The following is an 18,534-nucleotide window of genomic DNA, read 5'->3' as shown; positions in this document are numbered from 1 at the left end:
TCCTAAAAGAATCACTTTGGTTGATATTGCAATGGTGACGAGTAAGTTTTTTTTTTAAGCCAGACGGTGCGAATAGTTAAAGTTTTGAATTCTGGTTTTTAATTAATTAAAAGCGTCGTATGAATCAGATCAACACTCTCAATAAGGATTTTTTTAATTACAAACTGTTACTTATTAAAAATTCAGCGTCCTAACACAAAATATTTTCAAGTTTCTAGATTGTATAAGGTAAATAATTTTTGAGAATTCTGATTTTTCTAACTGATGCTTTGCACGACACTGATTTTTACATCGCCGTGATAATAACGTTTTAGCTGGAATCTCATGTTTATTAAGATCCTGATTAAACTCACCCAAAGAACACAATTGAAAGTTTTAAACATTCGATCGATTATTAACATGTTCGTTTACTGCATATAAAATCATTCATTAGTGACGTCCATTAATGCACGATTTCGCAGGTCGACAAGTACTCCACTTCGCTGTTTGCGAACAACCAATAGCAGCTCTCGATATCAGTCACACGATCGGTATCTGTCAGTTAACGAGATTTTGATTTTTGACTTTAAGCTTTTTGAGTTTTGGAGAGAGACGGAAAGGTGAAGTAGGTAGCGCGGCCAGCTCAATTTGCACTTGAATCGTTTATAATTGTATTGTATTTTATTTTTTTTGAGTAACGAAAAAATCTTTTAACGAATACGTATATTAACAAGCACTTGCTAATCTTAACTTTTATTAACACACTCGTTATGCCCGTGCGTTAAACCCTTTCGATTACATTAACGCCGTCATTAATACATTTACTTCTTAAGCAAATATTGAACCGCTTTCACTGCTTCCTTGTAATGAAGCCCTTATTAATAGTCATTACTGACCCTAATTTTGTAATGTTTGTTTCTTAATTGGGCTTCCGTTTCTTGTCATGCCACATGGCACGCGACTCAATACCACAAATGTTAGGAGTAAGTCGACAAACCCGATATTTTACCGCAAGGATATTTAAAATGATGTTATAATTGGATGCATATGTGGGTTTAACGTAGAAACAGAGAACATGGGGCTCAACGAATGTTTTATACTCTTTTGAAAATGATTCCAAACATCGCCGTATTTAGTTATTATGCATAATACTAGTTTTAACGTGCATTATACATATACTGGATGAATGAGTGGTAAGATTGGCTCATTTACAAAGAAAGGAAATTCTGACCAATCCTTGTCCATTTAAATGAATTTATTTGTTTCTTTGTAAATAAAAATTACCCACACAAATGAGACATAACGGTTACCCTATACAAGGTGTCCCACCGGGAACCGACATTATACTTTTGGGAAAACTATGAATAGAAAAATTACGAAAATTTAGTGATTTAATAAGAGTCTTGGGGCGACCTCATCTAAAATATTTTTAATGATGACACGCTTCCGGTTGTACCGGAAGTCCTGCTTATTTAAAATGGAACATCCTATACATTATTGCATTTTTGGATTTTACGCTCAATTTTGTTATAAGTTTCTTAATACGTTGGCTTTCTTAGAATTAATAGTTTTCGTGATATATGCAATTGAATGTTGAATGTAACAAATGGAGATGGCTGCAGAATTGCAAGTTGTTAACAAACGAAAAGGTATTTTGTAACTCTTTTTTTTCACAATAATATAGAAGGTGCATATTTTAGTATGTTACCAAACTTTGCCTAATATTTTCTATAGAGTGTCCACAAAAATAGAGTCAATCTGGATATCAAAAAATGGTCAAAACTTAAAAATTTTAAATGGAACCCTACCATTATTTTTATGTATTATAAAGCTCCGTCGGAAAAGAATTCCTATTCATATTTAATTACCTATAGTAAAGTTACATAGTTTTTGTATAATTTCGTCAATGTAGGAATAATGCATCCTTAATTCTAATCTGTGAATTCGAATGCAAATACTTTTTAATAAATATGAATACTTTTTCTTTTATGTTTGTATGACTTATGTCACATAAGAATAGTATTTTGCTGGTATTTCCATTTTCCATAGATATGTCTATCATATTGACATTATACCTTAGAATTAGAGATGTACTACTACTTCATCAATTTATAAAATTAAATTACTCAAAAACTATGCAACTTTCTTATAGGTAATTAAATATGAACATAAGTTTCTTCTTCGACGTACTTTCAAAATACATCAAAATAATAGTAGGATTGCATTTAAAAATTTTAACTTTTGACCATTTTTTGATGTCCAAGTTGGCTCTATTTTTGTGGACACCCTATAGAAAATATTGAGCAAAGCTTCGCAGCATACTAAAATATGAACCTTCTACAGTATTGTGACAAAAAAGAGTTACAAAATATCTTTCCATTTGTTAGCAATTTGTAATTTTTCAGATATTTGCATTTGTTACATTCAACATCCAATTGCACATATTTTGAAAACTATTAATTCTAAGATATTCAACGTATTAACAAATGGATGTTAAAATTGAACGTAGATTTCAAAAATACAATGATATATAGGGCGTTCCATTTCAAATAAGGAAACAAGTATCGATTTTCGGTACAACCGGAAGCGTGACGTTATTAAAAATATTTTAGATGAGGAAGCCCCAAGACTCTTATTAAATCACTAAATTTTCGTAACTTTTCTATTCATAGTTTTCCCAAAAGTATAATGTCGGTTCCCAGTGAGACATCCGATATAGAAAGGTATAGAAATAAACACTGCCGGTATACGGCCTCTTAAAAAATGATAAATAAAGCAATTCTTACTATTCTAATAAAAAATATTCTTACCTAAAAAGACATACAGGGCATCCAGAAACCTCATCTCATAAATTGTAGGCGTTATAGAGAATGCTAACTAAAGTAATGCAACTACTTCATATACAGGGTGTTGCAGTATATGTATAATATAAATACACTAGCGGCCTTCATTATTAAGTTATTTCCTCTCAAGGTGAGAAGAAAAAAAAGTTGTTTTGCTGTAATTTTCAAACAATTATCATCATAACAATGAAAATTGGGCGGTTTAAATAATTTATAATCATGTTTATTTTCAAATGTAAACAGATATTTTATGTGTTGCTTATACAGAGCAAGTGAAATTTTTTTATGTTTTGGCATTTTATTGGCATACAGGGTACATGTTGATAATAAAATGCAATTTTTTCAAAAACAGTACAAGATATCAATTGAAGAAAGATAGACTTTTTTTGAAGGAAAATTATGAAAAAATTAAGTTATGAAAAAAAATACCGATTTCGTCAACTCATTAAAAAAATGAAACAGGTTAAATGAGAAATTTTGACTTTGTATAAGGAAGCCATGTGAAACATCTGTTCATCTATAAAAATAAGCATGACTATGAGTTGTTTAAACCACTGAACTTTCATCGTTACCATGAAAGTTGTTTGAAAATTATAGCAGAAATACTTTTTTCAACTTCTCACTTTGAGAGCGAATAACTTGGTGACCAAAACCGCTAGAATTTTTTTAAATATGAAGTACTAGCATTATTTTAGCCTTCTCTACAACCCTTAGAATTTATGACACGACCTTTCCGAACAACCTATATATATGCTTATCAATATTACCGTTCATTTTGAGTTTTTAGTAATCCCTAAAAAATACCCAAATTCGATTTCAAAACCCTAATTTTCCGTGACGACAGAAAAGATTCTATTTTACTTCTTGACAATGGGCGAAACTAATAATGTTTCATTTTGACACGTAATTTCGCGCTGAAACGACATACATTTATTGGTCGTAAAATTTAAAAATGATCTGCGACTTAGTAATAAATTGGAAGGTACTAAACCTTCAAATTTATTACTGGGATTAGGTTTAAGTAGGCAATCAAAAAATATAATACATATGTATGTGTTAACCTATTGGAAGATTTGGACTTTTAGAAGAAGATAATTTCGCTGTGTTGGCTAATTCGATTAAAATCAATTTTAAAGAAATGAAATTTAAATTAATTATTTAAATACGTATTTTCGTAATAAATAAATCTCCTATACAAACGTATAAAATTGAGCTGAACAGGGATTCGGCAAAATACAGCAAGGGTGTCTAATTTAAAGCGAAATTCAGAGAATTTGGTAAGTAAAACTACGTTTAATTTAAATTTATAATGTCTAGTGTTTTATCGAAATTTAAAACTCACTGATAACGAAATTTGTACCTATTAAAAGTTTATTAATTAATTGTATAGCCACAACTTCCATGTTCTTATCCTCAGTTTTACCACAAAATATTTTACCGCAATATTTAAGTTGCTTGCTTACCAAATTCATGGTTGTCAGTGTTAATCATGTGCATTTTTAGGTATTATCTATGAGTTGGAGGTAAAACTTAGACATAAATGCAACTTCGTAGAGTGGGAATCGGTCTATAAGAAATACTATAAATTATGAGATTGATAATTATAACATGACAAAAGCATAAATATTTAATACATAATAAAACATTTTTCTTGGATCAAATTATTTCTCGTCGTCATATTTGATTCGGACAAACGGGGCGAGTAAATTCCAGAGTTTTGCATATGTAATATTCCAAGAAATAATTTCTAGATATCAAGTGTAAATGTGTAATTCCACATTTCCAATTAATAATACCAGGGAATTTTCAAGGGCAAAGAGGTAGAGAAGGCTTTTACTGCGTTTCAATTGATCATTGCTGGGAAATCTGTTTACATTTTTGTTACGAAACACCATTTGGTTAGCTTTCATGAATTTAGCATTAACGTAATAGACGCTAATCATATATAGGGCGTTCATTTCAGCAGCTGCCATCCTGAATTGCTCTGAAAAATATATGGATTTGTTCAGAAATTGCTGAAACACGTTAGAAAAATTATCGAGGCCTTTTTGCGTCACAATTTTTTTGGTTAGTTCGGGTTAAAACCTTTATAGTGAAGTATTACGGGATGATTCAGATTTTAATAGAAAAAAATTAACAAGCAATAGAAATCCAAAAACTTAAGAGAAAAACTATTATTTTTTAAAATCTGATAAACCGTTCCCGAGATATTTAAGTATTTCCCAGATAAGTTTCGGAGCACCACCATCCAAAAATTTGTCAAGATAAAAGAAATATTCAAATTGAATCTGATCAAGTTAGACCGGGAATCTAGGTTGGAGAGGGGGACATCGGTTGTGCAGGTCCTAAATTTAAGATCTCGATAGTTTATGTTGGACCGTGGTACCCCAGATCGTCTAGATTCGAAAAACAGACCCCGACCTTCAAGTCCGAAACCTCCATCATGAACTTTACTTTTTAAATAAGAGCTTATATTTTTTATCAATTTTGGTTAATATCTAATATCCTGAAGCTAATGATTTCTACACCTGGCGAAAACGTCAACATACCCATTAAGCGGCTCTTCATCTCTTATAGTTTCTGAGACTCCGATGATTACATGGGCGCTTGGGGCACTCTGTCCACTAAGCTACGCTATTTTATAAGAAAATTAAGTTTTATTTTTAATCTATTTAGAAACTTGCATTAATCTGATGTCTCTTTCCAGGAAAGTCTTTCACCATTACAATTACAGTGTTCACATCGCCGCCTGTTGTAGCCACCTACCACAAAGCTATAAAAGTAACAGTAGATGGACCAAGAGAACCCCGATCGAAAACAGTGAGTAAGTAATGTAGTGTTAAGAACTTATAATATTTACCTAATAGGTGTTACTTTGACATATCCAAATATTAAGTTCTTTATTGAACTACTTGCATTGGAACTTAGGGATTATTAAAAAATTCTATTGGCAGTGAGCAAAATTATGGTCGAATTATAAGCAGACAAGTATCCGCAACCAACAGATTAAACCAAAATTATTAATGTATAATTTCCATGGAAACCAAGAAATCTGCCGATTTCAACGTTTCCATAGAAATTAACTGACAGGTAAAATTGTCAGGAAATCAAAATAAAATCTAGTTTGGAACGGTTATAACTACTTTTCCGCACTGATAGCAGTTTGATTGTGAGCTATATTGCCATACTCCTATGGTTATTTTTTTCCTTTTTGCGTGCACTATGATTGATCTAATAAGATATGCTTGAAGTTCTGGAAAGGAAACGAAATAGCCAACGTCCTATTTAAAAATGAACAGGAAATTACTATATTTCAGAGTTGTTTCGGCTGTTTTGAAATTTTTTCGAACATTCGACCATCCTAGCTCTGTAAATTGAGAATGCTACCTACTCTTCAGAAACAACCATATCGGCTCAAAGTAAGATTACTTTATTGCTACCAATATCGAACGGGTAGCAAATACCCTGGTAATGTAATCTCAGGTTATTAATCGAAAATCAGGCAAAAAATTACTAAGGGCATTAAGAAGTTGGAATCTTCGCTCGAACCACCTCATGCTCCTTATGGAAACCAAAGCAAATCAAATCCTTACATACGTGTATATACGTGAAAATTTGAAATGACGATTATTCTTCATTTCGGAAACCTTTCACTAACCTCTCTCTATTATTTCCTACATCAAAAAGCCTATTTAAGCACATAGGTATGCAGTATAACCAAAATACTTCACGACAGTTAGCCGGATGCAACAGAGCGACCCAAAGTTTTTTCACAAGCTACCCAGAAATCCAATTTACGATTCTCCTTCACAAATTACCGTACCGTTTTTTTGTTCTTCTGGTTGCTTACGAAGATCGATAAAGAGAGATTGAATGATGATTTCATGGATACATCATTAGAACTTCCTGTCTTTTCGTTCTATTGAACAAAAATTGTGTGAGCTTCTGAATGGTTTTGGCATTGGTTCTGAATGCCTAAAAATGTTCCAGTTGGGTGAAATACTCGAGTCACTACAGACCCAGGATAAATCTTGGCAGATGAGATTTACCGCATTGATCGCAGTGAAGTAAAAATGCCGGCAAGGTGCGAATTTCTTATATTTAGAGTTTTTCCTCTGGAGATTAGCAAGTGTACACACGGTACACGCAATTTCTTTGTTTCTCTAGTTGAAACTGCATAATATCTCCGCTTAGTTCCGTTTGTTACGCAGAACAGATAATAAATGTACAGTACATCCACCGATGGCAAATGGGGTAATTACTTACAGAATAATGAGCCAGTAATTGTCGAAATGGCAGATTTGTAAATTGCTAATCTCACACATTTGTCGTTGATTGGTTTCACTGTACCCCAACGGCTTAATTTCGCTTTTATTCCAATTTGGAATTGTATTGTCTTTTAAGTGACACGCGGAAGAGTGTTGGGTAATAGATCGATATGTTTATGAGATAATAAAAATATCAAATATTTATTTTCCTTGCTTTAGCAACGATTTAATTGTTATAACACGTTCATGGACGATTTAGCCGTAAACGACCATAAAGCGGGTCTTTAGTAAGAGTTTTCGTCGACTGTTTATTACCGCGGTGCTTTAACGCATACAAAATTATTCATTAATACCCCCCCCCCCCCCTCATCCCTCATTGTTAATGTATAATTCTCAATTATATGCATAGTTTTTGCAGCGTTAATACAGGTTTAATGTGATCACGACTACTCATGTCCAATCACTCACAACCCCTATGAAGATTTTTTTCGAAAAGTCTGCAGTATAGTTGCTTTATTGCAGGCTTTCGTGAGCTGAAAATAACGCTCTATTGCAAATCTTCGATAATAGTTATATACCTGACAAGTGTAGGAAAGGAAACTTTACTGCACACCCATTGTAGTTGACCGAACGACGCGAAGCAAAGTTTGAAATTTTGCAAGTTCTTGTGCTTCGAGTTGAAACCATGGAACTCCGTTTCTGCCTGGAAGTTTGAAATTTTTCGCCTTTTAGACCGCGAAGTAACGAGGCAAAACAACTAAGTTGACAGTTCAGCCTTTGATTAGCCGTTTTTGAGTGAATTTTGACTTTTTATAAGTTGATCTTCCAACTGGAATTTCAAAATTTTAAGTCGTTTTGGCCTTTGGGAATTTTTTTCAACCTACAAAAGTTTTTGCAGTACGAATGTGCACTCGATTTTATGAAGCCATTTTATAGGTAAAAAAGCGCTAACATGAAAATTCTTCCGAGCAACGTTTTTTCAAAACTACTCAAAACTTTTTTTAAGCACCATTTAACCAGCTTTGTCTTTCTTATAGTTTCCGAGATTCCAGTGCTCCGAATCTAAACCACTCAGTATAGCGTTTATTTTTTTCTTTGCGATAATAGCAAACCAAGTAGGGAAATAAAGTTAATGAACCCATAAAGGTTGTTTTTTTTATCGTTACTTACTCACTTCAGTATATTTGTTGAGCTAATACCAAACTTAATACTTTTTTTAAATTTTACATAAGATCAATTCTCGGTTCCTGAGGTAACACGCACTGGACTTCTTTTGCAACTAGCGTTAAAATATCCTGTAATTATAATAATGACACGCACAACGCTTATTATTTACCTAGCGAGCTAATCCCATTTTACCATTACTGTTTTATTTATGGTTGTCATGAAAATGAATATGAAATGAAACGTTTATGTTGATGTAACTTAGGTAAGTTTATTATAATTTTACAAAATCTAGTTAAATCTAGTAATGAATAAAATCATATACACACCGCGGTCGTGAAATAGTTATGACACTCACGTCTTAGATCCCTCAGTGCTGTGCGCTTCAGGATTTAGACTTGACCTTCGGGTAATAATAATATACTTTACAACCTCGGAGGATAACTCTATTTTCCAATTTTGATAAATAAAGTGATACACTTCTTAATTAAAACCGGTGACTAAACGGGCTTTATTTCGTAACTAGTTATATAATGAAAGCGGGTATATTTCCTAACTCGTTACATAAAAAGCTATTTACCGACAACCCAGACTGCCCTTTTGATTTTACTGTTTTGTAAGTTATATGTAATCATTGTTCGCTCTAACTTTATATGGTGGATTTCATCATATTGACTCAGCCATATGTTCTCCGAAACATTGAAATGTAGAGCAGGGAAATTCGAAATGTATACTCCGACGTGGACAAACTAATAATACAAAATAATAATATCGGTCCTTTTGTATTCACGTTTCTTTTCATGCTAAATACTTACCGTGTCTTTTTTGTATCCTGAATTAGTAACACATATTTGAAATTGGTATAATTTTACGCACGCAACCAAAAATGACCCATTATAGTATTGTGAATTCGGCAAGAGGGACCTGGCTTAATTTTTTTACAGTTCCCTGCCGAATGTCTGTCTACCTGCCTCTTCTTTATGGGCTTTATGGAGTTGCTCTTATACAGTGTTTTTCAGATTTCCTCTCGAAATACGCAATTTTCTTAGCTTTTAAGCAGACAGAGAAAATATGTTAGTTGCGCGTTATAGCAACAGGTGCAATGACGGAACACGAAATATGCGAAGGGTCAAAAAGGTCTGAAGTATTTTTATTGCCTCAAAAAATTTCAACGTAATTTAATAAAATTTAGCGAATTGTCGTAAAGTAAATGTACTAAATCTGATGAAAAAACAACTGCTTGAGCTTTTATACGAAGAAGGGCATAAACTTTTTTTGCGGAACCCAACATCACCTTAGAAGACATTTCGACTTTAGGTTTTTGTTGCAATACAGGGCCGAAAAAAATCATTTTACCATCCAAAAATCGAGATGAAAATGAATTAAAAAACCTCAAGTAGACGTTAAAATGTCTTGGATAAACTCATCAGTTTCTCGCCATTTGTCAGATATGTGATGGTAAATGGCGAATTGCTTAATTAACGCCCTGTGTTCACGGTTCAACGCCTACTGCGAGGTTTTTTTTAATGATCACTCATGATTTTTTCCTATATGCATGAGACGGTGGTTTTACCGCACGCAAGACAAAGTGGCACATGTTACTGTCATAATAAATAGAATGGTTAATTGAATCTATAGAACACAAGAATAGTAACATACATGGGCTCGTGAGGAAAATGTTGTACCTCCCACGTACCAAAGTGTCTTTACCGTAATCGAATGCGGCTGCCATCAGCCGGCGGTAAGATATCGCTTTCCGCACTTGTTAGGTAAATACCGATTAATTAACGTTACTGTCAAAGAATTGATATACGTCATCATTTTATTGTGACGTCAGAGGTGGGCGTTGTTGCCAACCAAAGCGGACGAACTTCACCTTTCTGGTGAAAATTCACATGAATTTTATCTATAAAAAAAGATTTACAAAAGCTTTCTTGCAAATTGCTTACAGCTGGCACTATTAAGGACTCCGATGACGTCAATTGATGACATGTATCCATTTTTGAATTGCCTGGGGCACATAATAATGTAACAAATTCTGGAAGTGTACACCACATGTTTGCGGTTAAAACGTTATCAGCAAGTGGAAAATATACAAAAGCCTACAACACAATACAAACTGGAAGTGACGAGCAAATACACCTTACTATCACTACTACGCAACTTCACCGAGTGTTTACCGAATTTCTGTTATTCACCACATCAGATTCGCCGGATATTTGGTATTCATCTATTCGACAAAATCGCTATTCGGTGCGTCACTAATTTTTACTTTTCTGTCTTAACTTTTCAAAATAAACCCTAATTTGACATCTGGCAAAAATTTGACAGATGTGAGGAAGTATTTTTGGATTCGCTTTGAAAAAGGAATTTGAAACAAAAGACAACGTCAATTTTGCAGCTCATAGAGGATACATACAGCCATTTTTTTCCAAAAACGTACAAGATTTTGATTCCTTCCAGTCTGGCAATTTTTCAAAAGTCAGTGAAAATAAATTGTGCATTTGCTCTTATTAAAATACATTTCTATGTTATTCTTGAACAAAAGCAATGAAAAATCTCATTTTGTGGATAATTTATTCGAACGCGATTCGATTACGCTTATTTTAACATAAACTAATGTGCATTATCAAATAGCGAGTTAAATATTCACAAAACCCGTAAAATTTTTATTGAAATGGGAACATTTTAATTTCACAGGGAATTGCGAATAAATCGGTGTTAGTGACAATTTGCCAGCGGGACTAATAAAACATTATTATTGGCCGGAAAAATATTTGTTAATTAACGCGTTGCGGCTTTAAGCCCTAAATCACATGACATAGACACATAAACATGGCACATGCCCACGGGATTATTATATTATCAAGCTGAATTTATAATATTAATCAAGCGAATAAATATTTTTGATTTTCATCAGCAGAGATAACCGCATTCAATGAAAATATATAGGCATGTGTGGTTCTTCTTTCATTCAGGTACATAATAACAATTCTATATTGGATGATTGATCGGCTACAGTAGGGATAAAAAGTTGGTGTGTCATGGGAATATGAAATTCTTTAAATTGCTACTATTAGTTATTATTAGCTTTATTAACCCAATTTTTCATCTTATTTCCATAATCCACGTTTCTTTTTGTGTTGTAAGGTGTTTGATCACACCTAGTTTTGTTTACGGTAGACTTGGTACCAAAGAGTGACCGGCAAGGTCGCCTGACTTGAACCTCTTAGTGTATGAAAGTAAATCGCTTTCTGTTGAAGCTCTTGATGAACATTCAGGCTGAGGTAGAACCAATAGTTTTTTGACTGTCTAGGACTCTGCAGAACCATAAACGTCGAGTATTTTAAATTATTGTTAAGAGAAACTGATACAAACGGATGATTTATTTTGGTACACTCTATCCTTAATACAATCCCAAGAGTAAATTAAAAAATCTAAGAGGTTTAAATCTGGCAATCTTGCCGGCCACTCTATGGTGCTATGTCTCCCGCAATGACAATTAGATGTAACTAAATATCTTACAGCATAAAAACAACTTTCACTTACATATAGAGAAATATAGAGATGATATGACGATGATAGAAATGATATAACCTAAATAAATCATTTTGTATTTAAATATTTCAAAATATTTCCCTCTGGCACTATCTCAAGTTCCAGTCGTCCAGTATTTTGAAAACGTAGACCGCAAACATTAAAACAATAAGAAATTGTGGGAATGTTTCTGACTTCGATTGATAAGCATATTTATTTCCGTTAAGCTTGATATGAAACATAAAATATTTACTCCTTTTGTGTCTGGAAATGTAGAGCTACACTGCCATGTTATTATTTTTACTAGTTGTAGATTTAATCACACATGTAAGCAATGTGTTGGGACGAATAACATAAAAAGTAGATTTACATAATCGTGGGAAAAAATATTAATCAATCATACTAAAATTGCTGAGCAAATATTGTAAAAACAAAGTGATTTTTGATCGTATAGAATAAGACCTTTTTAAATTATTTAAAAAAGTGCTTTTTCTAAATCAGCTTTAAGCCCTCTACCGCAAAAGCGAAACAATTTCGCACATCAGTAAATTGACGTAAATCGATCTATTTTCACCTCAGAAATAAATGGTCGGTTAATGTTAGCCCAGTTTAATTTCAAGGTTATAGTTGTCAATAGTTAATTGTCACTGTCATGCACATCACTTGCTCTGCCATTATTGAAGTATGATGGACGAATTAAAAAAAGTGCGAATATATCTGATTTTTTATCTCTGTTTCGCACAAAAATTTGAGAACAATCCTGTTTTCATTCATGAAAATTTCAAATCTTTTCACGAAGCACCTTTAATTTGAAAACTGATGAAATAGGACCGATCGGAGCCTCCGAATTTGCAACTAATAAATTGGACAATAATGCATGTTCCTCCCTTAAACCACGATTTCCACCTATGGACGAACTTAGGGCCCCTGAATCGACCATCATATTACAGTCGCGAAATCATTTCCCATCTCGGCCATTTCCGCCACTGCTATTGCCATCTATTACTAAATTATTTGCAGGCATTTGGCAAACTGCTACCACTGCATTTTGCGGATGAGAGTTGTTAATCATTTGTTAGATAATTTGTGAGTGTTTTTTTTTAAATTTTATGGCTATGACGAATTAGATTACTAGAGTTGTGTGTATTTCCCACACTATGATTTTTTCCTTGACTTAGGCATATTGTGAACCTAGTACCGAATAGCACTTTTTACACAAATGCTACGTCAGGTCGGCATGGTGTCAGTTGTTCGAAAGTGAGAGTCTATTTTTACGAAAAGTATTTGTATAGCACGCAAGCCATATTTATCCACGGCTTATGATTGGTGTGAGGAAACACCACTTTGCACACTTACATGTCATCTTTGCACACGTAGCCATTGTTTGAATAGGAATTTGTAACGAGCAATTTTCACGTTATGTTCCCTCAGAAAAAAAAATTATTTACCTGCTAGAGTGCGGTAAATCGATAATCCACGCATTTGCGAGCTAAAAGTGGCACTTTATTTTTATATTTTTTACCGCATGCAAACAAAGCGGTAGATGTCAGTATCAAAAATGTCTGTGGGCAGTCAGGCAATTGACATTCACATGTATGCGATAAACGATTGCTCGATTGCTGACCGAACTCCCTTTCGCGTCGGTCAGCATGCGGTAAAGTATTACTTTTTGCACCTGTTAGGTAAACAACTATTGAACATATTTATAACTTGTATAATTTCGAAAGCTAAGACGCGGCTTAGGCAGAACTTTAAATTTTAGGTCATGGACATTCTTACCCTACCATCAACTCGCTAAACATGCGACGGCCTTTTGGACTGGAAACAAGTTTCGCACATCTAGGACCCTTCACCAAACCAAAGAGAGCCTCCCCAAGTAGCAGTACTGGATCTCAAGGGTCATATAAGCAAGAACCCCAAGGTGAGTACCCGCGAGAACTGCGTTTTGAATCGTTGCACTAACGTAATTCCATTTGTAATATTCACTTTTTACTGGACGTAATACATTTTACCGCAAATAAACTCAACGAAGACATAGGAAGCTAACAGAAAAGCACCTCGTAGGAAAAGTACTACTAAAAAAATGCATAATAAGAGCGTGCGGTAAAATTTTATCGCACGCTCTGGAGAATCAAAAGCAGCATTTTCTGTTTGCGCGTAAAAAAATACCGCACGTAAAAGGTCTGTTTGGTAGTGACAGGTGACAGTAATAACGGTAAAAGACGCAGGGTAGTTCTGGATATTTATGGATAAAATTGATCTTTTCTGCGCGTTTTTTCAGCGTTGAACTAATTTTAGTTGTGTTTTGAATACCTCTAGATATTTTGATGTGAGCTGAAAGAACATTTTTGCATGCAGATTTTAAACAAAAATATTACTATAGTCATTCCGTTATAGCGATTTTATTTGCTATATTGTGACAATAAATGCGAGAGAAATGATTTACACTTACTTATTCCAGTCTTACCTACTACTCAGTCGTTACTCTACTTTTACCGAGGACTTCAAGTTAGTGATGAATAACTATAATGATTATTTATACATTTTTTTAATTCAGAGAAACGAGTGAAAATGTTCAATACCTCACTTCTTCGGCACATTTAGCCTTAATAAGAGCATATTCGCCAATGGTCACAGTAAGTAATTCTCGCAGTTTTTGTCACCAAGTTCGTTTTACTTTTTGGACCAATCACACTGTAAAAGTCAGTGGAAGGTTTACTGTAATTTAATGCAGTGAAGAGAGATTTATGGATTTCATTTTCAATCTTTTGTATAGCAATTTTGATATTCTCATTACACTTTTATTTTCTCACTGTTAATTAAAAAAGGATATTAGATTAGATTAGAAAAAACTATTGAATATTATGGATTTTCTGAGAAGGTAAGTACAAAATAAATTCTGGCCTATTTGAAATTATGTCATAAATTTGGAGCAAGAAAATATAACAATCTATACATTGCGGCTCAAATTGGGCCTAAGTGTGTGGAAATTTTGAGAACTGTAAGGAAACGTACTGGCCAGTTCTATTCCGTTTTGAAAAATATTCCAACTTTTTTCGTTTTCGAGTTATTTTCAAAAATCTGTAAATGCCACGTAATTTTGCATCACGACTAGTCCAAATGTACTTTTATTTACTGCCATTTTGTTCTCTTTTTTGGCTCAATGTAAGTGAAAGTGAACGATGAACTGCCTCTGATTTGCAGAAAACAATACATCAAGTTTTCTAATCGTCGTTTCTTTCTGGCTCGGATTTGATGTATCAAAACTCGGTTCTGCATTTAGCGAATCGTTGGCGTGTAAATTCTTTGCAACCGAAATCCGATCTACAGGCCTACCTATCCGTTACGGCTTGCTGTAACGTAAGATACATTTGCTGCTTCACTGGTTTGCAATCAGGCTTTATATTCGCTCCAATATTGACCGCAATTTTTAACATGCCGTATATCGTAGTGCCGGGAATAATTTTGTTTCAGAAAAATGCATATTAAATCAACTTATTTGAATTCCAATGAAATCTTGGATGGTGCGGCAGAACTTTGAAAATTCAGCTTGAGGGAGCATCGTTTAATAGCCTTTTCAAAACGAGTGAAAATAGGTATGGGGAAACGAAGCAAGGCACCTCAATGGAGGAGCGTTAAAAAATGCGTTTTCAGGGACCTTAGTTTGAGACACTTTCAAAGCCATGAAAAAACTTATCAGAGGAAATAAGTATCTCGGAAAATGCAGAAGTTAAGGGATTCATGTTGAAAACTGTTAAAAATTGCTCGCTTCCGAAGTTGTTCAAATTTTGCCAACATTTTGAAAGCTTGTTTAATAAAGATTTAATTGGTGAATTTAAGAATTAAAAATTCGTTAATTACTCGATTAATTTATTAACTAAGAAAATAAGAATTAAGTACTCGGAAATTGGTAATGGCAATTGAATGAAAGCGTATTAGGAAAATGTCCCGTGTGATTAGAAAGAAAAAATAGAAATAAAAAATTGTCACCGTTTTTTACACAGGGAAAAAAGTTTTGCTTTCTAGGGCGCACTGAGCTTTATAAGTTGGAAAAATGTAATACTCATACAAACTTTGTATCTTAAGTTAACATTTTTCCCTTTTTCGTCTTATATCCCCTATGACCCGCTTATGTTTTTATTTATTTACACCCTGTATAATGTATTTAGAGAACATTCGTTTAGCTGACCCTGTACAAATTAATTGAAAATATATTGTCTTTATACCGTTTCTAATCAAGAACATCAACATCCGTAATCAAATATTAACTTCAGGTTCCAACAGATTTATAAAACTTTGTCATTAGAAATATCTAGCGGAAATTAAAAATTAAATGGTTGACAGATTTTATACTTTCATTTTCACGGGTGCCCGGGTAGGCGTATTATTTTAGATTGAGAAATCGGTTGCTGACAATATAGAGTGTTAATGAGTTTCCATTAATTTTGTGCTTGAATAGCTGAATCTATTAAATCTTACTTACATGAAAACAATTTGTGGAATGGATTTTTCAAATTTTCGAAATGCGAAATTATCTTTGATATGCCCATTCACGTTATTGTGTAATTAACTAATCTGAGGGTGTGTTACGAAAGTTTTACACAAAATTGTTGAATATGCAAAAATAAAATATTTTAGATGACTTTAGAACATAAAAAATAATTAAACTTTTTTAAAATTATTATTTGCCTTTGTTAATGGAAAGTAGGCAACGCGCTTGAATTGGCCACGTGTGTGCTTGAAGTGATTGAATGAAGTTTGAATTCTCATTATCATTTTCACGTTCCCTTTAATTTAATTTTGGTTACTGATGCCACTGAAATCTCAGCTCTGTTTTAAATATGGTTTACTGAAGTCTGAGGGATCGCAATTTTTCTAGTCATTACTGCCACACTCATCTATGGGTCTAAAACGTGCATGGGTCGTTTGTCACAAACACCGCTATTTAATTTGCGATCTTCTTCATAAATGGCAAAACCGTAAAAAACGGTTCGTAATTCGACGCATGTAATTTTTGATTATTTATACCTTCTTGTTTCTTGTTGGAAGTTAATGATTTTTCGCTTGCTGGCTTTCATCATCAATGAATTAAAAATGGTCCACTTACATTCACGAATGAAGTAGCTTCACGGCTGATTACTGGCACAAAAAAACCAAAGATTTAGAATGAACGATGCAAAACTGTGAAAGAAATGGTTTAGAAGACTAAGCAAAAACTGTAAAGTTCGTATAGTTACTCAGCAGATATCCTCAACTGTCCCAGCCGATGGAAAGTTTCCTTAAAATAATAAATATTTATGTATAATATGTAAAGTATATACAAGATTGAACAGCCAAAATATCCATTATTCTGACTCTGGGCGATTTTTGAAGATCGCGATTTGGCTCATTTTTTTTTTAATTCAAAAAGAAGGTACCACCGAACACATGTGTAATCAGAAACTTCACTCGGTCGTGGTTCTTCGGTCGAGTCATCCAGTTCCAAAAATAACTAAACTGCCAACTTCCACTCTTATCATTCGATAGCAACCTAAAGTAAATTATGTTGCTGCTTTCGCTATTTCCGGTGGATGTGCGAGGCCCATAAAGGGGCCGTCGCGTTATCAAGGATGTATTCAGACGTTTACCGAATGAACTTTTTGTGATTATACGTTCGGTAGTATTTTTTAATAATTTTTGCTTTTTGAACAGAAATTTTCATGTAATTTTTCGCTTTAATATGATTTTTTAAATGAATTTGATTCGTATAATATCTTTAATATCTCCACTTTTTAATTTTTTTCAAACTCTTTGTTTTTGTAATTTAACTCACATAAACTTACTAAATTATTTTTTTACTTTAGTTAATATTTCATAAACGCATAAATGTTTAGGATTTGCTGTAAATACAAGACCAAACCAAATGAAAAACAAGACGTGTCATGAATGTGGTTAAAGTTTAAGAGTTGAAAGATAATAAAGTCTGTGGTATATCGGTCCGATAGATCTTTTATTACCAGCGTTCAACTTATGTGTTGTCTCTGTGGTTTGTCTTTAACACTATAATGGAATAATGCAAAAACAGAACCGTATTTCCGTCAACCTACATTTAACGCAATTCCAACCCTGATATTTTATTTAACTTCAAATCGCTGAACGGCGCTAGTGTAATCAAAGTTTATTTTTTAACTGGAAAATGCGATGCAAAATTTAGTTCTTACCAATAATAGAAAAACGTAAAAATTAAAAAATATGTTTTAATAAGTTTCCAGTTAATTTGTGAGTTTTTGCAATTTTTCAAAAAAAATTTATCGATTTGTCGTGATTTTATTATTTTCCCGAAAACAGGTAAACATGTTGCATGAAATATGTTTAGAATTGCTTGCAAAACATAAAAATATGGAATAAAAAACTGGTTAAAAAAATTTTAAATAGTTTTTATACTCAGTTTTTAATCCGTTTTGTATGTATACTTCCAAATTACATAAAAACTCGCAATGAAAAATTAAAGTATCCAGGGTGTTTCAGAAACAATAGTATAAATAAGTATTTGGTGTTAGAGATCTTTCATTCCTCAGTAAGGCACAGGTGATGCCGCTTATTAATTGGCTTGGAAAAGAGATTTTAGATGAAGTTAACGAATCCAAAACCCCTCCTAGGAACAATTTCAAGCGGTTAAATCAAAATCTGCGAACTTTATTCCCTATTTTCAAAAAAGAGAGAAATACTTAAATATCAACAAGAAAGTTGCTTTTAAGTCATAG

At 33.3% G+C, this 18,534-nt stretch overlaps 1 protein-coding gene across 1 annotated transcript in view; it reads left to right on the top strand.

The window, feature by feature from the left end:
- LOC136414815 (runt-related transcription factor 3-like) overlaps positions 1 to 18,534 on the top strand; it is a 29,786-nt gene that overhangs the window by 3,405 nt on the left and 7,847 nt on the right. The window contains exons 3-4 of the mRNA XM_066399031.1: positions 5,530 to 5,646; positions 13,554 to 13,712. Of these exons, the coding sequence (XP_066255128.1) occupies positions 5,530 to 5,646; positions 13,554 to 13,712 (276 nt within the window). The remainder of the gene's footprint in view (positions 1 to 5,529; positions 5,647 to 13,553; positions 13,713 to 18,534) is intronic.

Source organism: Euwallacea similis, chromosome 1 (assembly GCF_039881205.1).
Source record: "Euwallacea similis isolate ESF13 chromosome 1, ESF131.1, whole genome shotgun sequence".
NCBI lineage: Eukaryota > Metazoa > Arthropoda > Insecta > Coleoptera > Curculionidae > Euwallacea > Euwallacea similis.
The sequence above is the reverse complement of the archived record's forward strand: the minus strand, read 5'-3'. Positions and strand labels throughout refer to the sequence as shown.